Raw genomic sequence first — 27,024 nt, forward strand, 5'->3', positions numbered from 1 at the left:
GGTGAGGTGTCCACCCCACTTGCTGTTGCTGTCTGTAGGTTGTCCTAGAGGTCTCTCAACCTTGACTCCTCTGCTATAACACTCTCTGGTACATTTGGCGTACCATATTGGAGGCCAAATGGAGCCTTGTCATATGAATGTTCATTCTCCTCATATATAGAAGTAAGAGACTTAAAATAGTCTTTTCTTGGCAGAGGTACATAGGTCTTTCCAGGTATGAGGGGTTGTACAAACAATTGACTCGACGCTGGAGGAGTCATTGAAACTTTTCTCATTGGCGCCATAGGCTTCAGTGGGGCGCTTAGCGTCGGTGGCGCAGATGGCAATGATGGCGCCGAAGTCGAGGGTTAAGCTGGTGATGAAGGCACCACCGGCATCGAAGGTGGCGACGACCTCGACTTATGCTTTCGGCTCGACTGATCCTTCGATGATACGTCATCGAATCAATGGCTCTCGGTGTGGATCAGGCCTTTGTCCCGGGCTCGAGGCCGTGCAGAATTTAGGTCGAGCCCTTTCCTGCCCGGCTTCTTTCAAAGGCCCTGTAGGAGCATGGCTTGGAGGCTTCGGTATTTCAAATATTTTGAGCATCTCTGCTGTGAAGGCCTGCCACTTGGCCGGAGTGGATTTTTTAGTTGGGCAAGATACCCTCTCAGTGGGAGCGTCAGACTATGAAGTCAAAGAAGGTGGCCTATGGTGCCTTCCCTTAGACTTCTTCGAGGACGATGAGGAGTGGTGAGAGCCACGCCTAGATCTCGACTGCTTAACCATGTTCCTCCGAGGAGAGTCGCCTCTCAACTCGTCGGTCGAAGGTTTTTTGGCCGGGTTAGGAGATTTAGGGATTCAACCTACGTTCAATTTCCCCTTTCGTTACTTCAATGCCTTTCCTGTCATCGACTGTTATTTGGAGCAGTGCGAGCTGTTATGGTCTATCCCGTGGCACCACAAACATATGCGTTGTGGATCGGTCAATTACATTTTCGACCCACAATCACAAAACTTTTTGAACCCGGTTTCCGGGGTTGTCGGTGTCGAAAAAGAAGAAATTTTCTTGATTCTCTTTCAAAATAACAAAGTCGTGAAGAAGCGTGCCATATTTCTAGAAGCTAAAGCGAAACAGAACTGAAGCCAACGGGCATTGCGCGTGCTATATAGCCTTTGATGACATCACCCTCGAGAGACATCGAGTCAATGCCATCAACGCACATCGGTATGCAGTGAAAAAGAATCGCAGTGAAAAAGTCGCCTGTACAAAAAATTGCGGCAAAAATGCTGTGGTTTGACATGTTAAAGGTATACCTCATTACACCATTTAAGGGGAGCAGAGGTTGCAAGGGTGTCCCCCGCTCCTCTTAAATGGTATAATGGGTACAGGGTTTGCAGGGGTGTCCCCCGCATCCTTTACATGGATTGTGGCCGCAAGACCACTGCCTTTTTGCCGCAATATTTTGTGTCCACGTCCATTTTTGCAGCGATTTTAACACATGGAACCCGCACAGCACCCTTTGCCGAAAAATGTTTTCCAAAGCAGCTAAAGCTGGATGACAAACATATCAAAGATGAGGAATATGTGGAAGGACACAATCCATTTGAAAGGCACTGTGCGTCGGAAGGACCACCTTGTCCTTCTGGAATGTAATGTATAGTTCTGATGCCTCAAGTGCCTGAATTTCACTGTTCTTGCACGCCGAGGTGAGGTGCACCAGGAGTGCAGTCTTCATCGTAACTAAACTGATGTGAACAGATGCCATGGGCTCAAATGGTTTATGCGCCAGGGCCCCTAGCACTACATTGAGATCCCAGACTGCGTGAGCTCGTCTGACAGGCGTATACAGCCTGGTTAGTCCTGTCAGATACCTTAACACCACCAGATTGGAGGTGGAGAAAGTGGTACTACCTGAACTTTTGTAAACTCCCAAGTGCTGATCTAGAGAACACCGTAATGGGTCTATGCCTCTTTCCTTAGCCCAGAGGCAGAATCTGGTCCATTGGCTCCTATATTAATTTCTCATGAAGGAGCTTCTGGCCATTTAGATGATGTCCGGGTTTTCCTGCGACAAGCCGAGGAGTTGAAACGCTATGTGCTAATGAACCAGGCTGCTAGGGCTAGCCTCTCCGGAGATGGGTGCACTTTTACCCCACACTCCCCCCCCCTTCTTGGGATAGCAGTGGTTCCCTTCACCAGAGGCTGAGTGACCAGTCGCGTATTCTTGGTGAACCATGGTCTGGCAGGCCACTGTGGTGCTATTAGAATCAGACTAAGATGAGGTGACTCCATGACCTTGCAGAACAATCTGTGGAACAGCAGGGTAGGGGGAATGCATAGGCCCACATTCCATCCCAAGGAATCTGTAAGGCATCCCACAGGGAGGCTTTGCCCCTTCTCATCCAGGAAGCAAACTGCCGACACCTCTTGTTGTGGTTGGTGGAAAATAGTTCTATTAGTGGGTGCCCCCATGTGCTGAATATGCTTGCTAAAACCACCTTGTTCAGCTCCCACTCGTAATTGTCAACCCCCATCCTGCTTAACCTGGCTGCTTCCAGTTTCAACTCTCCCGGAAGATGAATAGCTGCGAGACAAATGTTGTTGGCAATAGCCCACTCCCTTAACTCCACTGCCAGATTGCACAGTGGAGCAGACCTGGTGCTCCTTGCTTGTTGAGGTAGAACATGCAAGTTCAACTGTCCCTCTGGATACAGACCGGGCTGCCCCCGATAGTCAGGAGGAAGGCTTTTAGAGCTAGTCCGATGGCCATCATCTCGGGCCAATTGATGTGGTTGTCCTCGGGCCACAGAACATGTACGGTTCAACTGTTCAGCATGGCTCCTTACCGCTGTAAGGAGGAGTCTGTCGTGATGGTGTACTTGGGTGGAGGCTGTCCTGCCTGCCCTCAAGTTGGTATTCGTCGTCCACCATAACAAGTCCTGGTGTAGATGCATTGGAATGGTGACCAAGGCTGCCTGCAAGCCAGATTCCTGGTTCCAAGAAGCGGAAAAATGTAGCTGCAACATCCTCATTTTGAGCCTGGTGTAGGGCACTGCCAGGAGTCAAGCAGCTAAATCCCAAGTAGTTGCTGATACCACCAGGCCGAAGTAGTCTCCCTGATGAGGAAATGCCCAGCAGCCGCCTTGATAGCTGCAATCTTTTCCGGGGTGGGGAATATTCTCTGCAGGCTCATGTCCCAGAGGAGACCCAGGAGTGTCAAGAGACTGTGTAGGTTGAAGCTGTGACTTTTTGAGGTTGATGGAAAACCCCAACTCGTAAAGAAGATCCGCTAGCTTGGCTGCCGTCAACTCGACCTCCGCTGGCGACCTTCCCCCTACCAGCGAGTTGTCGAGGTATGGGTGGATGTGGTTGCCCTCTGTGCCGAACAGAGCCGCCACTGAGCTCATGATCTTCGTAAACACCCCTGGGGCTGAGTTGAGCCGGAACGGAAGGACCTTGTATTGAAAGTGGAGGCCCATGACCCAAAATCTTATAAAGGCTTGATGGGCTTGCCATATTGGAACGTGTAGGAACGCATCTTTTAGATCCAGGGAGCATGTCCAATCTGCCCCACACAGACTACGCAATCAGCGCTGGCATAAACATTTTGAACTTTTGGATGGGTAAATAAAGGTTTAAGTAGGACAGACCTAGAACCACCCGCAGGCCTGCTTCTTTTTCTGAATCTCAAAGATACAAGAGTAGAACCCCAAATGTATCTGATGTGGGGGAACTTCCTCTACTGCCTTGCTCGCAAAAGGCAAGCGGATCTCCGCAAGGAGAGATGGTGTTCCGATCTCTGGGAGGGGAGGAGAGAAGGGAGGGACTTAAGGTATAGGGGGTGTCCAGTCAATTGGTCGACAGCAAACTGGTCGACTGCAATTTGGTCGACACCATTTGGTCGAATTTTTTTTTTTATATGTGTTTTGTGGGTTTTCGTGTGGGGAAAAAAAAAAAAAAAAGGGTAAAAAAAAAAAAATTCGACCATTTGGCATTCGACCAAATGGTGTCGACCAGTTGTCCTGTCGACCAAATGTTTTCGACCAATTGACTGGTAACCGGGATGTGGAAACCATGAGTCACCACAGACAGTAGCCAGGGGTGAGCATGGAGGGCAAGACTCCCTGCGGAGAACTGTGGATCCTGATGACCCATCATTGTTTCTATCTCTCAGAGGTTGGTGCTTGGGAAGGGGACTGAAATCGGCCTTTGTGTGATGCCTTGTGCCGTTTCCTCCGGTGTTGGCTGGGGGACCTGTCGGGTTGCCTGGAATAGCGGTCTTGAAACGCCCCTGAAACCACCAAAGGTACGACCCCCATCAAATCGCTGCTAATGCTGACTGAAGCTGACTGAAGCTTTTCTGTGCTGTATTTGTGAGTATGGCCAGCGAATTGGCTGTCTGTGAGCTGTTCTTTTTATCCAGCTCCTTGTCAGTGTATGAGTGGAATAAATCTCCTCCTTCAAATGGAAGATCCAATATGCGATCTTTCACATCAGGATTGAACCTTGTGTTTTTGAGCCACGCTGTGCGCCGCTTGTCAGTTGCCACACAGACTGCCCTGCCGTCATATCTATATGTGCCACTGATGACTCCATAAGGTCTTGCGCCACTATCTTGGCCTCAGCGAGCCCTGTCTTAAAACAAGCCTGTCTGTGCACTGAGAGGTCTAACAGGAACCCTGATATTGCCCTCCATAACCTCTTGTTTGCGGCAGCTAACTTTGCGTCTGCGTTGGCCTGCCTCAAGTGGAGAGTGGCATTGGCACAGACCTTTTTGCCCTAGGCCTCCAAGGTTTTTCCTCTTTGCCTAGAAAGGCCCCTGTGTTGGTGGACGTGGAAGATGCCTGCAGCTTCGCGTAGATTGAATGCGGCTGCCATCACCGGAGAATGCGGCCCAGGGTGCATAGACAGGATTAGAGAATCCCCTTCTGCCGGTCTATATCTAGCCTCTAGGCATTTGTTGGTGGGCTCTGTGGAATGGGGTCTTGCCCAACCCTTTTTTGCCAGAGCCTCCACATCCTTTTGGAGTGGGATACCTGATCTTGTGGATGGTTAAGACTTCTGCCAGAACCCCCACCTCGGGCTGCTCTGTCTACAGGCTGAGGAATGCCTAGGTACCCCACCAGGCCCACCATCCGATCATGAAAAGCTTTTGTGAAGGACGAGGTGTCGTGCTAGGTGTCACTGTCCTCTTCTAAAACCCCTTCTTTCAGATGTCCCCCCGACACAGCCCCCAGTCCCCTGGGTTCTTCAGACAGCTCGTCGCCATAGTTACGAGGGGACCTCCTAATACAGATGACACTGGAGTCTCAGGTAGGTGATGCAACTCTTTTACTAAGTCCCAAGCAGTAAGCCACATGTACATTAGGGACACAGGTAGGACACATACATCAGGAGACATCCACCAGCACCATATCTCTCAGTCAATCCCCACTTCAACCGACACTCCAGGAACACACTGCACACAACATTCTCTCAGCACTTAGTATGCAAATATTCATAACATGATTGTCGAAAGGGATGGAGTCAAAAGAAAAAGGAACATATGCCATCATAGGCACAGAAAATATGCAATGCATACAGTCAAGAATTGATTGTGCATATAGGTGTGTTAGTAAATCGTAGGTGACTGTTATTTCATGCATTGCTAAGAATGAAGCAATACGCAGACATTGTCGACACACAAGGTTCAGGTGTTTCTGGTTCGGTGGATTGATGGAGAGAAAGAACAGGGGCTGTGAAATCTGGCCCTACTGCATGTGGCACCAAACTGACTTCAGGACTATGGATCCTTGGAAAACGATGTTGCTTAAGAGAGTGCCAGGCACCTAAGGTAGTAGGAGCGTCACGGCTTAGGTGTTGTTTGATTGCCAGGTATCCATCATATGTCTAAAAAAGAAGAGAATCAGGCTTAGAAACAGTGATGGCGCTCTGGTGGAAGATATTTAGGAAGTAGGAGATAATAGGACTAGAGATGCTGCAACTGAGGGATGCCACAGAGGCTGACCTGGGCTCGGACAAGCTAAAGGGAAAAAAGGCCCTCCTGTCGCGCTTCTCAAAGTGAAATGTTGACACAAGTAGTAAATTGCAAAGAATAAACGGTTTCAAAGGACTGGTTAGTTGAAAACATAGAAAAGAAGCATATGTGACAAAAGAGTCTTTTTTCAAAGTTGAATCTTATTAATACAGGGGTATGGTGTCCTTAGTTGATTTCACAAAGTCGGTGATAGAGTCCAATCAATGCAAAAATTATAGAGTCCTTCGTTGCTTTCATTTAGCCTTTAGTTGTTTTTTAACTATATCTGTGATGGATTCCCATCAAATGTGAAATTCTAATTTCTTTAGTTACTTTCACTAAGTCTTGAGATTAGAATCAAAGTTTCAAAAAAGAAGATTGCAGGTTGGCTAGGGCCTGGAATGTCCTTAGTTGCTTTCACTAAGTCTTGGTAGTAAGATCAAAGTTTCAAAAAGAAAATTGCAGATTGGCTGTGGCCAGAATTTTTGATGATAGATCCCGATTCTTGGTTTAAGTGCAGTTGACTCTTTAGTTAGAGCAGTACCTTGAGAAAGTAGTCCTGTGATGGACTCGATTTAACAATGTAATGCAAAGCAATTCCTCAGGTCCTGATTCTTGGTTCAAGTGCAGTTGACTCTTTGGTGAGAGTAGTTCCTTGAGAATGTAGTCCTGTGATGGACTCGACTTAACAATGTAATGCAAAGCAATTCCTCAACACGTGTTTCCCCGCCGCAGCGTTGTGGCAGTTCTTCAGGAGGAGTGTTGGGTATGTTGGCATAAAAGTTGTCTGAGAGGAAGAAGAGAGACGGGGTAAGGTTTAGAGGAACATTGAATCTTGTGCATAGTGATCTTATAGTAGGAACTCTGTGCGGTTTCATAATTACAGAAATTTAGTACTTACAGGTTTGTGGAGTCAAGAATGTGGTTGTTGTATATTCTGCACACTCAAATGAGGCATGTGAAAATTGTTGTAAATAGTCTGATCTGAAATAATAGAAATGTACATATTTGAAGGTGCTCATGTAGTGGGGTTCAAGAGCATCAATGTACCGTATGGAACAAGTTACTTACCTGTAACTGTTGTTCTCCAGCATGGGTCTGGCATGGATTCACATGCTCATGAATATTCCCCGTCGTCAGGCTGGGAATCCTCGGTAAAGAAAAAATCAGTATCAGTTTCGTTTCTGATCTGTCTTTCGTAGTAGTAACCAATCACTGATCTCTGCGTCATACTGACCACAGCCAATGACTGCCCTCTACCTAAACCCCGCCTCTGGCAGCCATCTTCAGATTTGGTAGCACGTGAAGTGGCAGTATGACCAAGTGAAGAGCCGCAGAGGGGTAGGCGGGAGGGTTCGCATGTGAATCCATGGCAGACCCATGCTAAAGAACAACAGTTACAGGTAAGTAACTTGTTCCTTCTCCAGCATGGGGTCTGGCATGGATTCACATGCTCATGAATAAAGAATACATAGCAGTACACACATGCACAACCACGGGAGGTGGCAAAGGCTCAACATTAAGCATTACATCAAACTCAACATTAAGCAATTCTTACCTCCTCACCCGGCTCACCTTAGGCAAACAGATTGCGCAGCACTGCTTGGCCGACCCTGGAATCCCGATCGACGCAGTAGAATTTCGTGAAGGTGTGCGTCGACCTCCACGTAGCAGCCCTGCAGATGTCCAGCAAGGGCACACCAGATAGGAACGCCGTGGTAGCTGCGATCGCTCTGGTGGAATGGGATACAGCCGGAGGGCCATCTGGAAATGGAGGCCTTTGAGAGAGCCTTCCCCTGATTGACAGGTCCAAAGTTCACAAAAAGTTGTGACGTCTTCCGAAAACACTTTGTGCGGTCCACGTAAAACTTCAGCGCTCTAGCCACATCCAGCGAGTGCAAAGTCCTTTCGGCCGGCGACGAAGGCAACGGGAAGAAAACAGGCAACACCAAGGGTTCGTTGAGGTGGAAGTCCGACGGCACCTTGGGCATGAAGGAGGGGTGCGTCCTGAGCACTACCCTCGTGTCGTGAAAAGTCAAGTACGGGGGCTTGCAGGAAAGGGCCTGGATCTCTCCCACTCTTCATGCGGAGGTGATGGCCACAAGAAACGCTGTTTTCCACGACAAGAACTTCAACGGAGCCGAGTACAGAGGCTCGAACGGAGGTCCCATGAGCTTGGTCAGCACCACGTTGAGCTCCCACGCCGGGGCCGAAGCCTTCACCGGCGGGAACGATCTGAACAGTCCCTTCATGAATTCTTTCACCAGACGATGAGACCACAAAGACGTCCACCCCGTGGTTCTGGTGTATCGGGAGATCGCAGTAAGATGAATCTTGATGGACGCGTGCGCCAGTCCAGCCTTGGCCAGCGTCAGAATCCGTAGAGGGTTAATCTTCTGTGCGTGGCACCAGACAGAGAACCTCTTCCATTTGTGTCCATAGCATTTAAGAGTTGAGGACGCCCTGGCCTTTGCAAGAACCTCTCTGCAGTCGGCCGGTATGTCGTATCCTCCAAACTCTAACACTGCAGGAGCCAGGCCTGCAAGTTCAGCGACTTCGGGTCGTGATGGAGGATGGCGCCTCCTTCCCTGGAGAGAAGATCCGCGTCCAGTGGCAGCTTGATTGACGGGGACGCTGACAATTCCAGAAGGTCCGGGAACCATATCGGCCACGCAGGTGCGACGAGGATCATCCTGCACCGTGACCTCTTGAGCTGGTTGATGAGCCGGATCAGCAATGGCAATGGAGGGAACGCGTATAGAAACAGGCCCTCCCAGGGGAACGAGAAAGCATCGCCCATGCTCCTCGGCTGGGCAAACCTGCTGGCGAACCTCCGGCACTTGGAGTTCGTCGCCGTCGCGAACAGATCGGTCTGGGGTGTGCCCCACCGTCGGAAGAGGCGGTCCACTAGATCCTGTCGTAGTTCCCACTCGTGGCACGAGCGCAGCTCTCTGCTGAGCGAGTCGGCGATGGTGTTTTTTATCCCTGCCAGATGAAACGGCACCAGAAACATCCCTTGGGCGACAGCCCAATGCCACAGATCCTGCGCCTCCTTGGACAGGGCTGGGGATCTGGTACCGCCCTGCTTCCTGATGTAGAACATGGTGGTGGTGTTGTCGGTGAAGATCCTCACCACCTTGCCCTTGAGGGACGGAAGAAAGCACCTGAGGGCCCAAAACACTGCACGGAGCTCCAGGACGTTGATATGGAGGGACTTCTCCGTCGGAAGCCAAAGGCCTCTCGCGTGCAGATTTTCGGTGTGCGCTCCCCACCCTTCCAGGGAGGCATCCGTGGTCACTGTCTCCTGGTGGCCGGGGGTCTGGAAGTCCATGCCCGCCGTCAGATGCGCGCGGGTGCCCCACCACCGGATCGCTCGTCGGAAACTCTCGTCGAGTGTGATCCTCTCCTCGAAGCTGCCCGTCGTCTGGATCCAACGCGCGTCCAGGAACTCCTGCAACGGGCGCATCCGGAGCCTGCACAGGCGGATGAGATAAATGCAAGAAGACATCATTCCGAGGAGGGACTTGATGGACCTGACCCTGGCCGCGTCCGCAGCCAGCATCCGCTGCACCTTGCCCAAGATGGCCCTCGTCCTTTCCTCCAACCGAGAGGCCAGAAGCGACACTGTCTAGCTTCGCTCTCAGAAACAGTGCGTCTTGCGCGGGCACCAGGTGGGACTTGGCGTAGTTTATGGAGAATCCCAGGTCCGTGAGTAGTTGGACGGTCCTTGCCGTGTGCTCCATGGCGAGCTCCTTCGTCTTTGCTCGGATGAGCCAGTCGTCTAGGTAGGGGTAGACGTGGATCCCCTCTAGGCGCAGCTGCGCCGCCACCGGTGCGAGGCACTTGGTGAACTCCCTGGGTGCCGACCTCAATCCGAAGGGAAGGGCTTTGAACTGGTAGTGACGCCCTTGGACCACGAACCTGAGAAACTTTCGGTGTCCCTTTAGAATGGGGATATGGAAGTAGGCATCCTCCAAATCCAACGACGACAGGAAATCGCCCTCCTCCAGTTGACCCAGGACGTGTTGGAGGGTGACCATCCGGAACTTCTGTGCCTTGATGAATTTGTTCAGTCGTCGTAGGTCCAGGATGGGACGCCATCCTCCCGTCTTCTTCTTCACGAGGAAGTATCTTGAGTAAACTCCGGAGCCCCGAAGCCTCTTTGGGACAAGCTCGATGGCGCCCTTCTTGAGCATCGCCTTTACCTCCAAGAGAAGTTGAGGGACGTGATGTTCTTTCCTGGCCACAGGGGGGACGCGCGGGCACCTCTTTAGAAACTCGAGTGCGTGACCCTGAGCTATGGCGTCCAGCACCCAACGGTCGGTGGAGATGGACTCCCACACGCTGACGAAGCTCGCCAGCCGGCCTCCCACCGGGGTGCTTCGGTGGGGGCCCGACCCCACGGCCGGTTCAGTCCTGCTTCGACGAGGCTTTGCCGCCTTGTCCTCCTTGTCGACGACGGCAGGGTCCGCCTGACTTGCCTCGTCCCCTGTAAGCTTCCTGTGACGACGAACGGGCCGCTTGACGGTAGGTGGAAAATCCGCCGCTGGAACCTTTGGAGGCACCCTGTTTGCCTCTTCCGCTCCGAAAGGGCGGCCGCTGTTGCTGGAGAACCCCAAGAGCCCGGGCCGTCTCCGTGTCCGCCTTGATGGCTTGAAGGGAATCGTCCACTGTTTTCCCAAACAGGTTGTTTCCGTCGAACGGCATGTCCAAGACTCTAGTCTGCACGTCCTGACGGAAGTCAGTAGCCTTGAGCCATCCACGCCGCCTAAGGCACACGCCGTTGCCCAACTGGCGAAATCCAGTGTCAGCGATGTCCGTCGCAATCGTAATGGTGTGGTCCGACGCCACCTCTCCTTCCTGCAAGATCTCTAGGGCTTCCGCCCTCTTGTCGTCTGGTAGGAAGTCGAGCAGGGGGGCCAGTTTGTGCCACAACTCCCTGTCGTAGCGGGCTACGATAGCCAAGGCGTTGGCCGCCTTAATCGTCGTCTGCCGACGAGATGACTCTGCGTCCCATCGTGTCTAATTTCTTTCCCTCGCCGTCCGGCGGGGAGGTCGGCGTAGAGGCCGCGCCCCCCCCCGCTTTCTTCCTGGCCGCCGCGGAGACGACCGAGTCCGGGGTCGGCTGTGCCCGAAGGTACAAGGGGGCCGCGTCCGGGACCCGGTACTTCTTCTCGTACCGATCCCTTCTAGACGGCGTTGTGGATGGGTTCTTGAGGAGGGCTAGGCCCTCATCCCAAATATCGTCTAGTAGAGGTACAGCGAGGACCGTCTTCCTCTTGGTCTCGTGCTGTTGATAAAGGAAACCTTCCTTCTTCTCTTCCGGGCAGAGCTGGAAAAGCTCGGATGCCCTAGCGATCATGGAGTGAAACGATCCAATCTCGTCGGGCGGGGAAGCCCGGGTGGGAGGTGACGACGGGAGATCCTCGTTGTAAACCTCGTCGTCTGTACCCGTCGCGGCCGTGTCAGTCCCCGTATCATCCCCACGTGTCGTGGACGGGGAGGAGGGGTTAACAGGGCGCGATGGCTGAAAAGGAGGTGGAGGATGAATCCTTCTTCTCTTAGGGGGAGGGCTCCCAGAAGGGCCTGGCTCCGGGTCCCCCGTCGGGAGCGGTTCCTCCATTGGTGGTAACGACAGTCTCGTCCTTATCTCCGAGCATAAGGACTGTATAGCCAACAAAATGGCCGCCGAGTTGTCTTGCGGCACTGGTTGAGGGGAGTCCGAGGGGCGGTCAGGAGCCCCATTGGCACCCTCGACGTTCTCGTCGTCTCCCACGTCGGGGTCCCTCCCGACGGGCAGGTCTTCTTCCACGCCAACGCCGTGGCTTAAGACTTCGATCAGCTCCTCCTCAGAGGTTGAGGCCGAATCCACGACGACCTCCTGCCCCCCCTTTTTCTTCTCCGTCGGAGGTTTCACGGGGGTCCTGTCGATGGGCATGAAAGAGGACTCCCTCCGCGGTGGCAGGGAGACTCTGGGCCCCGAGGTCGCCACCACTGGTGTAGCCTCCACAGGCTGAGCCAGGGCCGCCGCGGCTGTCTCGATAGAGGCCTTGGCCAGGTGGATTAAGGCTTCCACCACCTTAGGTACACTCACCGCCTTCTCCTTGGGGGGAGGGTCACCGCCTCGCTCCCCCGACGATGGGGCCTTCGAGCTCGACCGGGGTCTCCCCAGGAGCTTTGCCGGGTGCTCGGCCTTCCTCTTACCCGAGCCAGAGCGTTGGCTCGTGGTTGATGGCGCCGGGGAGGAGGCGCCCTGCCTGCCGCCCATAGAGCCCGACCGTTCGGCGCTCCCAGTGCCAGCGGACTCGTGGTGCTTGGCCTTCTGTTGGACCCCCGTCGCCGGGGCGCCCTCAAAGGTCTTAGAAGACCGCTCGGACTTCTTCTTCTCACCTGACGGGCTCTTTCCTTCCAGCCAGTTGGCGAGACGTTGATGGCGGTCCTTCATGGTCCGCTCCGACATATTGCCGCAAAACGCACAGTCCTTCTCCACATGCGTCTTGTCCTCATGTAGGCAGTAAAGGCAAAGGGAGTGTTCGTCCTCCTTAAAGACATTCTGAAGCTGGCATCCAGGGCAGACCCTAAACAGCTTTCCGGGCGTCGAGCTTCCCTTCTCCTGGGCCATGTCCGAGATGGGCCTGAGAAACTTCTGGAGTCCTCCAAAAGCGTGGCTCGACGAAATCTTTACCCTTGAGGGGCGTAGACGAATCCGACACGGGTCCCCGTTAATCGGATGAAGAAACGGTGGAGCTTGAGGCTCTTTTGACCGAAAAAAGAGAAATTCTTCTGAGAAAAAACGTGAAAAAAGCACTAACGCTCGAGAGCAATAGCACGAGGATCCCAACACTTGAACGTGCGGTAAAAATCTGAAGATGGCTGCCAGAGGCGGGGTTTAGGTAGAGGGCAGTCATTGGCTGTGGTCAGTATGACGCAGAGATCAGTGATTGGTTACTACTACGAAAGACAGATCAGAAACGAAACTGATACTGATTTTTTCTTTACCGAGGATTCCCAGCCTGACGACGGGGAATATTCATGAGCATGTGATTCCATGCCAGACCCCATGCTGGAGAAAATATGGTCTTGGATTGAAGGGCTAAAAGGTGTACAATAGCTACAGCAGAGTACTATGCATGTAGATAATGAGGATAATTCTGGGTTGAGCGGAGAGCACACAACGATAAATGTGGCTGTGCAAAGGCTAGCGGTGGGCAGTTGAAATAGTGCAGGTGAGAGGCCGTAAGGGCAGTTTATAATGCAAAAATGGCTGTACTCATCACTATTTGGAAAAAATGCAAGATTAAAATGGGCCAAGGTGAGAATAGTTTAACATAATGCTGGGTAGAAAGCTGCTTACTGCTAGGAGATGAGGTCCTTCTCGTTCGATTCCTGCTGCCGTTCTGTTTTAGGACGGTGTATTTATTGCGCGCTGAGTAACTTGTGTGTGATGACGCCATACGCACGCACGTTGCTGCGTGATGATGTCATCGCGCCCACGCAAAATTTGCGGTTTTTAGAAGCCTTCATGTTTTAGAAACAAAAGCAAGATTGCTTGGGAAAGAGTGAAATGAATGTGGCTCAATTACAAACAAGATATGTTGCACTTAGGTTAAATGGACAAGTGGGTAATTGCCTGGTGTTGGCACAGTATTTATGGCGCGTAGTGTTGCTGAGTAAAGTGTGCGCGATGACACCCTACGCACGTGCGTTGCTGCATGATGACTTAATCGCGTCCATGATATGACTCAATTTCAGACGAGATGTGTTGCGCTCAGGTTAGATGGACAAGTAGGTAATGGCCTGGTGTTAGCACAGGCAATAACGGGTGAATGAGGTTAAAGATGGGGAGGTGAGTCAAATTGGAAAATGACGGGTGGAGTTCTCCAGTAATATATGGTAGATAAGTACAAACAATATGAAGAGAGATTTTCAAAAATAGAAAAATATGATGCACTGAAAATGAGGAACTGAAATGAATGGGACAATAGATGCTAGCCTGGTGTTGGCTGAATAAGATAATAGGTGGAGTACGTAAGTCATGATCATCTAGGTCATGAAGTGAGTGTTTAGAAAGCACAAGACATGCTCAGAATTTGCATCAAAGAGGCTGTGACATAAAGATCAATGGTCAAAGATGGACATTGGTGGAGTGGTGAGGGTATTAAGGTCAGGATGAGTTGAACGTGAACGGTGACAGAGAATGGTTAATGAGTGGTAGACTGGAAAATTGAAGAACTGTTATAACATTGTTATTGTGTCGAAGTTATGCTGTTACTTGAATTGTGAGTAATGGGATGATGTTGGTGTTGGTAGATGTGACCAGTCACGGGCTTTACAAGAAGTAACATAGCTCCTGGTCGGTGTTCAGTCCGGTGTTGCAGGTGTCCATTAGAGAGATCCAGCGTGCTTCTTGTCTTAATTTTTGTTCCATATTGCCTCCTCGGGGGCAGGTTTGAGTTTAACAATTCCATTGAATTTGAGTTGGTTGATCTGGGTCGGTTGGTGTGATTCCAAAAAATGGTTGGCTAGCAGAGATCTTAGGTCCCGATTGGTGATAGCCCAAATATGTTCGCTGATTCTCGTTTTTAATTTTCTGATGGTACTTCCAATATATAGCTTGTTACAGAGACACTTGATGATGTATATAACAAATTTGCTATTACAGTTGATGAAATGTTGAATGGTGTGGATAGTGCCATTGGGTTTGGTAACGGTGGTACTAGCATTATCTGAGTACTTGCACATGGAACATTCACCACATTTGTAACTTCCTTTGGATGGTTTTTGTAGCCACATGGTCTGTTGATTAGGGTTTCTGGCAGAGGTGTTAATTTCAAAGTGCGATGGACTTAATTCATCCTTAAGGTTTTTGGCCTTCTTGAAAGTGATGGTTGGTTTGGCTTCCAATATGGTCGTGAGATCAGGGTCTGATTTGAGAATGTTCCAATATTTGGTAAGAGTTTTCCGAATGGTTAAATTATTCGAACTGTAGTTTGTGATGAAACTAATTTTCCTGTTTATATTTGAAGTGGCAGAGTTAATTTTTGACTTGACTTGTAGCAGTGATTGCCTTGTCCTGGTTAAAGATTTCCAATAGCTGTTGTTAACAAGTTTAGTTGGATAGCCTCTACTGTTGTTGTGGTTTTTTGGATGAAATCATCATCTTTGGTGCAGTTCCTTTTTACCCTCAAGATTTCACCAAAGGGTATATTGCAAATTATATGTTTGGGATGACTGCAAGATGCATGAAGTATGCTGTTAACGGCTGTTGGTTTAGTATAGAGTGTTGTACATTTTGTGTCGTTTTCAATGTAGAAGGTAATGTCCAGGAAATTGATGCTTGTTTGGCTTTGTTCCATAGTTAATTTGAGATTGTATGTCTTGTGGTTGAGATAGTTGAAATAGTACTGAAATACTGATAGTGATCCGTTCCAAATCAAAAAATATCATCGATGTATCTAGCCCAAAAAATATTGTTGAGGTGGGTAAATGATGGGTGTTGCCATGCGAATTCTATTTCAAAGTGTCACATATAAAGATTTGCGTATGCCGGGGTATATTTCGCACCCATGGCTGTACCTTGTATCGGCCGGTAAAGAGTTTTGTTGAAGATGAAGATATTGTTCTGTAGTGTGAATTGTAGCATCTCTAGAATCATGTTATTGTGGTCGTTGAAGGAAATGGAATGGGTTTTCAAGAAATACTCAGTGGTTGTGAGTCGTTTATCGTGCAGGATGCTGGTGTCTAGTGATGTAACATCCATGGTTATCAGCCAGTAGTCTTTGTTCCAGGGGATGTTGTCAGTGAGTTGAATGATGTGGGTGGTGTCTCTAATGTATGATGCAAGTGAATTTGCCAATGGTTGAAGTTGGTGGTCTATATACTTTGAGATGAGTTCAGTGATGGATCCAATGCCGTTGATAATTGGCCTGCTTGGTGGTAGGTTGGTACATTTTTTTGTGGATTTTGGGTAGAAAGTATATAGTCGGTGTTATGGGGTGTGTTGTGATCATATATTGGTATTCTTCTTCTGTTAGTAGTTCAAAGTCTTTCCAGTGGCTGCTCATGATTTTCCATCTTTCCCCTATTAAGGTGAACGGGTTATCGCTGATTGTTTCATAGCAGTTGAGATCTCGGAGGTGTGTAATGGCCATGTGTATGTAGTCATCGGTGTGCTGGTCGAGTCCAGCACAGGACTACTTACTCAAGGAACTACTCTAACTAAAGAGTCAACTGCACTTGAACCAAGAATCAGGATCTATCATCAAAAATTCAGGCCACAGCCAATCTGCAATTTTCTTTTTGAAACTTTGATCTTACTACCAAGACTTAGTGAAAGCAACTAAGGACATTCCAGGCCCTAGCCAACCTGCAATCTTCTTTTTTGAAACTTTGATTCTAATCTCAAGACTTAGTGAAAGTAACTAAAGACATTAGAATTTCACATTTGATGGGAATCCATCACAGATTTAGTGAAAACAACTAAAGGCTAAGTGAAAGCAACAAAGGACTCTATAATTTTTGCATTGATTGGACTCTATCACCAACTTAGTGAAATCAACTAAGGACACCATACCCCTGTATTGATAAGATTCAACTTTGAAAAAAAGACTCTTTTTTCACATATGCTTCTTTTCTATGTTTTCAACTAACCAGTCCTTTGACTTGCATGTTTTCATACTTACGATTTAAAATTAAAAACCGTTTATTCTTTGCAACTTACTACTTGTGTCAACATTTCACTTTGAGAAGCGCGACAGGTGGGCCTTTTTTCCCTTTAGCTTGTCCGAGCCCAGGTCAGCCTCTGTGGCATCCCTGAGTTGCAGCATCTCTACTCCTATTATCTCATACTTCCTAAATATCTTCCACACAGGAGGGCCTTTTTTCCCTTTATCCATCATATGTCTGGCTTAGGTTTGTGTCCGAGGACCGGGCAGGGGGTCTCTGGTGTAGCAGAAATGGAGGCCAGGTGTTAGGTAGTGGAGAAAGTGTCACTATCTGTCACCACGGATTTGCGCGGGGTCTTCTATGCTTGCTGCGAGCTGTATTCGTGTCCCCGGATAGTGTCAGGTAACACTTCGATTTACTAACACACCTATATGCACAATCAATTCTTGACTGTATGCAATGCAAATTTTCTGTGCCTATGATGGCATATATATGTGTAAATAAAATGTATTGTTCTTGTTTGTAAACATTCCCACTTCTCTGTGTTCCTTTTCAAGAGCTAGCTGATACATGCCATACTAGCTCCACTGCTTATAAAAGGTGACCACCAGAGCGTCAATGACAAGAGTAGCTTTTGACTCCATCCCTTTCGACAATTCTGCTTAAACCCTCTGGAGTCAGGCCCCCTTTAAAAAATAGGGTCCCTGCCCTTATCTTATACATCGGCATTCATAACATTCCAGACTTGCATGGCAACAGTAGGAAAGGCACATCCAAGATACAACAGGTCTCTCAATGGAAACGTAAAGGGCAACATTTGGCAAGGGTATGTGCATGCGATGGGAGGGTTGTGAAACATTTGGATATGCTTTCCTTTTTAGTACCATGTGAATAAGTAATCTTCGTATACCCACACAGTTTACAGAGTGGAAAGGCAGCTAATATGAAGAATCAATAACTGATAGCATTTAAACAAAGGTCTAAAATATTGCCTTTGAAGTGATAAATCAAAATGACGAAAGTGCATATTTATGAACGACTTACTCGCTGTAGGCTTGGCATTGTGTTGGACCTCATTGACAGGGGACCCTGCAATGGGCGGAACATGATGTCTGTTATCAGCAGATCTTAGGTGAGCAGTTTCATGAATGTCCACAGACTTCTGAGACACAGTATCCTGAAAAATATAACCTGTAAATTAAGCTCACGTTTGATGTGCATTTTCAAAACAGTAATTCACAGTAGATTAAATTGCATTCTATGCCTTCAAAGCACATTCCTGATAGTTTAACCAGGGCCAACAATACTTAAAAGACCTAAACCCAACCGCTGATCTATTTTGCCATGAGCTCCCTCTAGACCAATCATTTCCCTTAGTTCCTCCTCGCCCACCCCAAGGAGATTATCGCAAGCAATGCATTGTGACATCTGCTTCTATTTTTCACCCCACACACTTACAGCATCAAGACCCTGGGCAGAGACATTCTTAAAGGATGGGGGTCACTCACTGCACATCATTAGTTCACAGCGTGCATTCTGTGGCTCAGGAGGTCCACACTCATTCTGTGTTAACTTTGCGGTTTTGTTTCCAGCTTGTGCACACACAGGCATTCCAGAAGGAAGAAAATCCCACTGAGAGCCACTAAACATTACTGTATGACATTAAAACATAGGATACCCTGTGAAGCCTCCTTTTAAAGAACCATATATTATTACTTCAATTTAACGTGTCACTCTGAATCTTCATAGCAGTTCTGTGTGCAAGCAGGCACCAAGGCTCCCTCTGCGGACACTGCCTGCTAAGTGTGCTGTGTTACATCTGCAGTGAACCATATGGGTAGAAAAATTGCCCCAACACCATAGTCAAAGAATGCATCAGATGGGAGGAGGCCCCACGCCGTGACTTCACTAATGTAAGAGGTGGGGACTTGGGCAGCAGGTGTGTCCCCTTTCAGAGGATTTCTGCTCTAATCAGTTATGCACGTCCCACCAGGGTTCTGCTCTAATAAGTTAAGCACATCCCCCATACAGGAAACATTGAAGTGCAAGTCTGGTCATAGAAGTGAGGGGATGGTGCAATGATAGCCAAATATTGGTTTGTCTGGAGGTCCCAATTTAAATCTGACATACTTAAGAGACTAAGCAGTCTCTTTTCCTTCCTAAAAGGTGGGTGCATTTCTAAACCTTAGATTACAGTTTGATAAGAATCTGCCCCTTGTCTCTCGGGTAAATTCTGTTATCAGGGTAAAATTCGACCACCTACGAAAAATCTTGCCTCTTCTTTGCTTAGAATTTTTTTAAACTGTTGTCACAGGCACTATGGTTAGCGGTACTATTGCAATTCATGGTCCTTTGGATGTCCCACTTATATGATCAGACTATTAAAGGTGGTCCTGAATGCGGCACCTGGGTTTCCTGGAGTTAGGTGTGTTGATCATATCTTGCCAGCTGCATTGGCCTTGGGTGGTCAACTAGAACCAGTTCAGAGCAGTGTGCATGGTCCACCAGGCATTTTTTGTTTAAACTCTGTTTTTTACACTTGGTAAACACAGTATAACATCACATTTGTTGCATCTTAAGTACTATTCAGCTGAAATGTCCTCCCCTCCCCGTAGCCCTCCCCATCTCACCCAAACAAACCATAACAACAACACACATGGCTAATTTCCTACCAGAAGCTCGCCGGTTCCTTTTTCCCTCCTTCCTCCTGACGTACTCAAAACTAATTCTCCCTAATCAGCAGTTTTCCTTTGCCCTTGATCCTTTCTCGCCCCTATTGTCTCTCCACTGTTGGGATTCAGGGAGGTTTATCATCTGGGGAGCTGAACAATGTAGGTACTAAAGCATTCCAGGTCGTCACGTTTGCTAGGTTTTCTCCCCTACCAGCCTAGATCACCTCGTACCACACCGTAGCCTCTGCCAACCAACGCCTCAGATCCCCCCACCACTCCTTTATGCGTGGACCCTGCCTCGATTTCTATGCCATGGCAATCCTTCTCTTTGCCAATACCCAGGCAAGATCGATCATCCTGTTTTCTGATATAGCATTTTTAAGGTATCCGGTAATATTATCCCCATATATATGATCGCCATACAGAACGGTTGCCAGGAAAAGGCTGTGGGGACTTTATATATGGTGACCATATATACATAGGGTCAAGGGGAGCAGGGATTGCCGGGGTGTCCCCCGGTAAAAAAAAAAAGGTTTTGGGGCTTGCAGGGGTGCACCTCGCATGTTCAATATGATAATGTCCCTGCAAACGACAGCTATTTTTTGGCGACACTTTTGCAGGGACACTATCACATGGAACCGTTTTTAGGGCACCTAAACGCTCCCAGTAGACAGGCTTCCAGGGTCCATTTATAATTAATGCCTCCTCCTCTGAGCCTCTCTTCTATCTCCTGCCAGAACCCTTGGGCCACAGGACAAGCCCAAAACATATGCATCAAATCTGTGCTCCCCTCCCCTCAGACACTTCTTCACGTCCGAGCCTGGAAATTGCATAATTAGGTGTGGTGTCTGTTAGGCAGAATCCTGTGCAGTGCCCTTAGGGACCACTACACACAATTAAGACTACAAGTGGTAGTACAATTTCACCATTGGTACAAGCCTGTACTACACAGCAAAAGTGGTAGCAATGGCTGAGCAGCCAGACGTATCTCACGAGCAAATGAGCAGTAGTAGAGATTACACAAAGGACTACAATTACTGTGACTCAAGCGAACACTGACTCAAGGTTTCTGGTTAAAAAGTATAAGTACATTTATTTTTAAACCATCTGTTCACAAAACACTTCACTTCTACTAAATTAAAACCACACTTCAAATACACTACAACCAATTCCCCTTGTGCAGATCAATTCAAAGTAAGTACATTGGATTTGACAGACCAGTGTTGTGAAACAAAGACGTTAACGTGGTTTACTAGGCGATCACTTTTTGACAGTAATGACAATTCGGTCTTACGAAAGAAAGGCATACCCGCGAGAAGAACTGTTACCACAGTCAAACAAACACACTTAGCACATGAATTAACACAAGAGAATAGGGGATAAAAATCCTAGGCAATACTTTTGTCAAGACAGCTGGAATCAGAGGACACTTTCTAAAACGTAGATAAAAGTCAATAGGCCTGCGCCAGTGTCAAATGGGACAGGGCCCTGTTGTCGAGGATCACAAGGTTAGAACAGTTCACGATTCGAGATTGCCAGGAGTACTTGGATATTGTCAAAAGGGAAGCAAAAGTTATAAGAGGGAAGGAAGACAAGGACAAGCCTTGGGTGAGGAGAAAGGGTTCACCCCAATTCCTCGAAGCTGGACACAGTGCCTTATTCGTTTGAAGAAAAGCTGGTGCTATGGCAGTTGTTCCTGGTAGTTCCTGCAGACTCACAGTTCCTGGAGCTTCAGTCGTGGGGACAAGAAGGACGACGGCTGGAGCGATCTGCTCTACCCAGGGATGAGGCCAGCAGCAGCGAAGCAACGGTAAATAAAAGGTGCGCTCCTTTAAAACAGGAGAGGCTCTTCAGATGGCTATCCGGACCACTACAGCTGAAGAAGAGGTTCCTCTGACTGTGGAAGGTGAGCTGGTTGATCCCACCAGGCTCAAGGGAAGAAGACTCCAGATTGGATCTTCTCTTGTCGTTGAAGGGTAGATGGCTCCGGACTGCAGCAGGGCTAAACCGGGACTCGGGAGTTGCAGCAACCGTCTTTTTCTCTGCTTCTCTTCAGTTCTTTGCAGTTCCAGTGGCGACTCTGACTTCCAGCCCAAGAGTCCTGCCTTTTATGCCAAAATCCCCCATTCACACAGCCTGGCTGTCAATCACACAGCAGGGGGGCTGTCCGGCCCAGACAACCACCTCAGCCAATCGACAAAAAGTGCGACTTGGGTCTCCAAGGAGATCCTATGCAGGGGGTGACTAAACCCCTTCCTCACATTCAGCCCACCTAAACACCCAGACGCCAAAGGTCGGCGAACAAAGAAGGCAAACCTGGTTTACCGCGCAAAGTAAAACACAAGAAGGATTTTAACATAAAGAAATGGCGATAAAACCCGACCGGAACCAAAATACAAAGTATTTGGTCAAGCGGATTTAAGTTTGAGACTAATACAATAGCCTAAAACAGTACCACATTTATATACTATAATCGCGGTAGAAAAGATAGGGTAGGTACCACTGCCACCAGCCAAGTCTTCGTGTTAAGGGAGCGAAACAAAGCTCCAAGAGGCGCAGACAAAAAGGAGTAGGAATTAACCCTTTCCAATACTCCATGTAAAATGGGGTGTATTGGGTCTGCAGTGTAAATGACTACATAAAGTAAATGGCAACTTTACCTGTTTCTGGGGGACAGTAGTCAGCCCCAGAAAAATGGAGTCAGTGGGAATTCTCAGAGGCAATCCTGTGTCACACACACAAAACGTTGGGCAAATGGAGTGGTGTGGCGCCAGAGCCCAAGATCACACAAACAGTAGAGATACACATGGCAAAACACATGTAAGAGTGGGAAAAAGGTTCCCACTCTTACCAGGTGGAAAAAATAAACCCCAGAAATCCAGCAAAGCTGCTGAGGGACTCACTAAGTAAGGGAAATTAGCCATAAATGAGTATTCTCCCTAACAGTGTCATGTAGGCCCTATGATGCACGTACAACTGGGTCAACTTCAGTCAGGGATTTCTCAAGACCTTTTTTCGGGCAGGCCAATGCTGGGGCCATTCTCTGCCTATGTCTCTGTTTCCTATTTACTCCTCCCTTTGAGCTTCTCTCGTTATTGTCCCCAGAAGTCCTTGATACAACCTGGACACACTGTGCCCTCCCTCAGATGTGACAAACAGCAATTGATAGGTCAAAACGCGTTGGGCATTGCAACAATAAAGGAAGACATTATGAATGGACATTTCAAGATTCATGATTGAGTTGAAGTTATGAAACACAAATTTATGTTGAATAATAATATATGACCGATGAAACTAACCATGACCTTAGCACATTGAATTGCTTTACATGATTTATGAACCAACATTATTTTTTGTAACAGTCTAGCTTCTTAAGCTACTGATAGTGTGCGGGGGACGGGAGTTCCCCCATTGTGGGAACTTTGTTGTGCGATCCATGTGCCAGGATCGCGTTTTCTCCCCTGCACCTGAAGACTATACATATTCATATCTGAGTCTTGTTCATTAACTACCTAAGTATTTATATAACAAAGAGCGCTGTGTTTGTTTGCTGTCTAAACAGCAATTCAAGAACACCATCTACTAAGGGGGGCGGAATGCCCTTCCACCTTTTCTTTACTTCATGTATCAATCTAGGGTATGTCAAGTGCTGTCCTCTACCTATTCCATACTCCGCCACTATTTCTTGAAATGTCAGGAACCTATCAGATGTAAACAGGTCTTCCATCGTCACCAGCCCTTTGGCCTCCCACTGTGTCCTAATCTGTACTAGATCTCCTGTGTCCTTAACATAAATCGCTGCTAAGGGTATGCGAGTGTGGGGGGAGTATGGTTACCCCAATTTCAGCAACCCCCTGGTCCTGGCCCAGATTTTATTGCCTAGCTGCAGGAGACCAGGGGGAGGGAGTCTCTGATTCTACTGTCCCCTAACGACAGTGCTTCTTTTAGAAAATAGGGGGTTTTGTTTTGCGCTCAGCAGCTTATGCTCCACGGTTTCTATGTCCGCCAACCACCCTGCAACATGTTGGAGTTGTCCAGCCAGTAGAACAATTCTAGATGGGGGAGCCTCACTCCTCCATCCTTACTATCTCTATACAGTATATGCAGGGCAATCCGGCACCTCCTTGATCTCCATATAAACCCCCCTACTACTCTATTCAACTCTTCAAAGAACAGCCTTGGTATAAGGTACGGACCATTCAGGAAGTGATACAGCAATCAGGGGAGGGCAACCATTTTCAAAAGAGCAATTCTACTCATCCCTGAGAGGGGTAATTTCTCCCAAAACTTAATCGAGTTCACTATCCCATCTTTTACCCTCAGCGTGTTATTTTAGTGGGTCATTTCAGTGTCATGATGTATATTGACTCCCAGCTATCTGAAAGTGTCAACCTTCCATTACAAACCCAGGTTCGGGAGTTGTGAGTCTGCCACTCCTACCCATCCTGCCAGTGGGAATATGCAGGATTTTGCCCTACTTATCGCTATTCCAGAGAGCTCTGCAAAGTTCTCCAACACTTCCAGATATGATTCCAGGTCATCTTCAGGGCTGAACAAGTACAATAACATTTTGTCCACATATAATGAAATGACATGGTGTGTCCCGTTCACAAGAAGACCTGTGTCCCTAAACTCTCTTCACAAAAACACTGCTAGTGGCTCTAGGGCCATGACATATAACATGGGGGACAGGGGGGATTCCTGTTGGGTGCCTCTGCAGATGGGAAACTGCCCCAACACCTGTTTGCCTGTCTGTACCCTCGCTACTGGGCCAGAGTAAAGCATTTGTATCTACTTCATAAACCCTCTCCTACTTCAAAGCTTCTTAAGGTGGTGAATAGTCACTCCCACCTAACAGAGTCAAATGCATTAATAGCATCTAATGCTACTACCGCACACCCCTTCTCCCACTCCTGCATTCCTTCTCTGACTGCGTGTAATTTCCTGAGGTTCTCAGATGTCACCCTCCCCGGGACATATCCAGGTTGGTCCGGATGGACCATTAGCACAATTACTATTGGCAATCTAGCTGCCAAGACCGCTGTAAATATCTTGGTATCCTGATTAATCAAAGATATCAGGTGGTACGATTTGCAATACTTCCTTTCCTTCCCAAGTTTCAAGATTGGGATTATAATAGACTCTTCCATGCTACCGGACAATCTATCTTTTTCATATGCTTCTTCGAAAGTCCAGAGCAGCCTCAGGGCAATTTCGCCAATGAATTGTTTATGAAATTCAGCTGATATGCCATCTCACCCTGGCACCTTACCCGTGGGAAGTGTAGCAATCACTCCTCACCCTCCCAGGTCTCCTGTTTGTTCTACAGTTAAGGTGGGTAGGTCTATATCCATCAGGGTGTCCCTAATCTCCTGGTCTTTATCTTCTTCCCTTTTACTAAATAGTTTTTGATAGTATCTCTGAAAGTTTTCGCTAATTTCACTCTGTGACCTCAATAAATCACCTCTTCTCAATTATCCATGCTCTGGCACAGCCACGCTGGTAGTCTACCCGGCTTATCTCCTTGCCCATAATTTTCTCTGTGTATCTAGCAAAACTATATCTTCCCAGTGTAAGAAACCAAAGGGTGTCTCACCGACCAGTCCCTTGGGATCTGTCGTCCAGGTGGCCGGAGTATGGCTATCGCTATTGCATCCAAACCCTAGGGGTGGACCAGTGCGGGAGGATCACCTGGATGAGCGGTCCCTGGGGAGTGGGCGTGAGGCAACTGGAGCAGAGACGCAGTATCCCTGTCCCCATTTTGCTGTAGAACACCCTTGTTCCATGTACGAGTTAGGAACTCTACAACCCACCCCCACCCCCACCCCCACCCCCACCCTCACCCTCACCCTCACCCTCACTTCCTACACATACTCTGCTGCACAGAAAAAGCACTTCAGGGAAAGACAGACTCTCACACAGCCAGTCCGTTTGACATGTCCCAACATCAAGGTCAGGCGGAGTCAGGCCCTTAAACTTAATGACTCGCACTGGAATCCTGTTACCTTTCTTCACTGGGATAAAAGGCGGAGCATGAGAGCACCCGGAGAGCAAGGCGAGAAGGGCAACGCAAGCGAGCAAGACCAGAAGAACGGAAGGGCAGGAAATCCTGGGAAGATGACGTGACCATGGAAGCAGAGCAGACAGGACCAGGAGGCGAATGAAAGGCTGTGGTCCTACCAGCTGCTGGGTGAACGTGGTTGCAGAATCCCAAAGAGGCAACTCCCTGCTACTGCAAAAGGTCACAGCGGTACCTCCTACATGTGTGGTTTGAGGACCTCAAAGGAGGCTAGCCGCGCTGGCCGAACAGCCTTGACTACACGGCTCCTGATAAACTGTATCAGCCGCTGCCGGCGAGTGAAATGAGAGACTAGCTTGTGTTGATAAATGAAAAGGGCATTAACGTTTGAAGTGCTTTTTGGGTTGTCGAGAAACAGCAAGCGAAAACCCAAAGCAGCAAGAATGAAGAATGCCGAGATTGTGCGGATTAGAGAAGCCACAAAAGAAACCAAGAAAGGAGGCGAATAGTCAAATCAGTCATACAAGGGTAAAGTCAAGGGTAAACGCCCCTCTCGTACAGTCAAAAGTCTTTGACAAAAAGGTGAAACGTGGTATAAAGCTAACCTAAGGAGTTATTAGCCCTGTGATGCTAACTAAGAACTGCAGATACAAGAAGGCCTTGGGAGAGCAGGGCGGCACAAACCCGAGAACTGTATCCAGTTTTATGGGTTGCGCGAAGGACGGCAGCGGCGAGAAAGAACAAGTTACAAAGAGAACAAGTTACTTACCAACTGGTAACATTCTTTCGACTGGATGTTCCTCCAACGTATTCCAAATTTTTTACATCTAATGTCCACAGCTACGTTGCTTCGGAAAAAGAATTCGGCAGAAGGCGTCCTGCATCGATGGCGTTGGTTCAATGTCCCTCGAAGGCCTCCGTCGACGGTGACGTCACCGGATGTTATAAATAGGCGCATGGCGCCGTAGCCTCAGTTTATGTTTTTTCCTCCAAAGCGTGTAACATGCTCGTACACAACTGCTGCTTGACTGCACATAGCCTTGCGGGAAGGAACAAGTTACTTACCTGTAACTGTTGTTTTCCAGCATGGGTCTGGCATGGATTCACATGCTCATGAATGTTCCCCGTCGTCAGGCTGGGAATCCTCGGTAAAGAAAAAATCAGTTTCAGTTTCGTTTCTGAATTGTCTTTCTACTAGTAGCCAATCACTGGTTTCTGGGTCATACTGCCCCCAGCCAATAACTGCCCTCTACCTAAGCCCCTCCTCTGGCAGCCATCTTCAGATTTGGTAGCACGTGAAATGGCAGTAGGACCAAGAGAAGAGCAGCAGAGGGGTAAGAGGGAGGGTTTGCATGTGAATCCATGCCAGACCCATGCTGGAGAACAACAGTTACAGGTAAGTAACTTGTTCCTTCTCCAGCATGGGGTCTGGCATGGTTTCACATGCTCATGAATACAAGAATACATAGCAGTACACACATGCACAACCACGGGAGGTGGCAAGGCTCGACATTAAGCATTTCAAAAACTCAACATTAAGCATCTCTTACCTCCTCACCAGGCTCACCTTCAAGCGAACAGGTTGCACAACACTGCCTGGCCGACTCTGGACTCCTCCCTGGAATCCCGGTCGATGCAGTAGAATCTCGTGAAGGTGTGCGTAGACCTC

The 27,024-nt window shown here is 48.4% G+C and overlaps 1 protein-coding gene across 1 annotated transcript in view; it reads right to left on the reverse strand.

Moving 5' to 3' along the window:
- The window catches only part of ARFGEF1 (ARF guanine nucleotide exchange factor 1), a 1,973,034-nt gene that overhangs the window by 139,595 nt on the left and 1,806,415 nt on the right, over positions 1–27,024 (reverse strand). The window contains exon 34 of the mRNA XM_069621149.1: positions 17,709–17,841. Coding sequence (XP_069477250.1) covers positions 17,709–17,841 — 133 coding nt within the window. The remainder of the gene's footprint in view (positions 1–17,708; positions 17,842–27,024) is intronic.

The sequence above is a fragment of the Ambystoma mexicanum genome, chromosome 5q (assembly GCF_040938575.1).
Source record: "Ambystoma mexicanum isolate Mex_15411 chromosome 5q, UKY_AmexF1_1, whole genome shotgun sequence".
Classification (NCBI taxonomy): Eukaryota; Metazoa; Chordata; class Amphibia; order Caudata; family Ambystomatidae; genus Ambystoma; species Ambystoma mexicanum.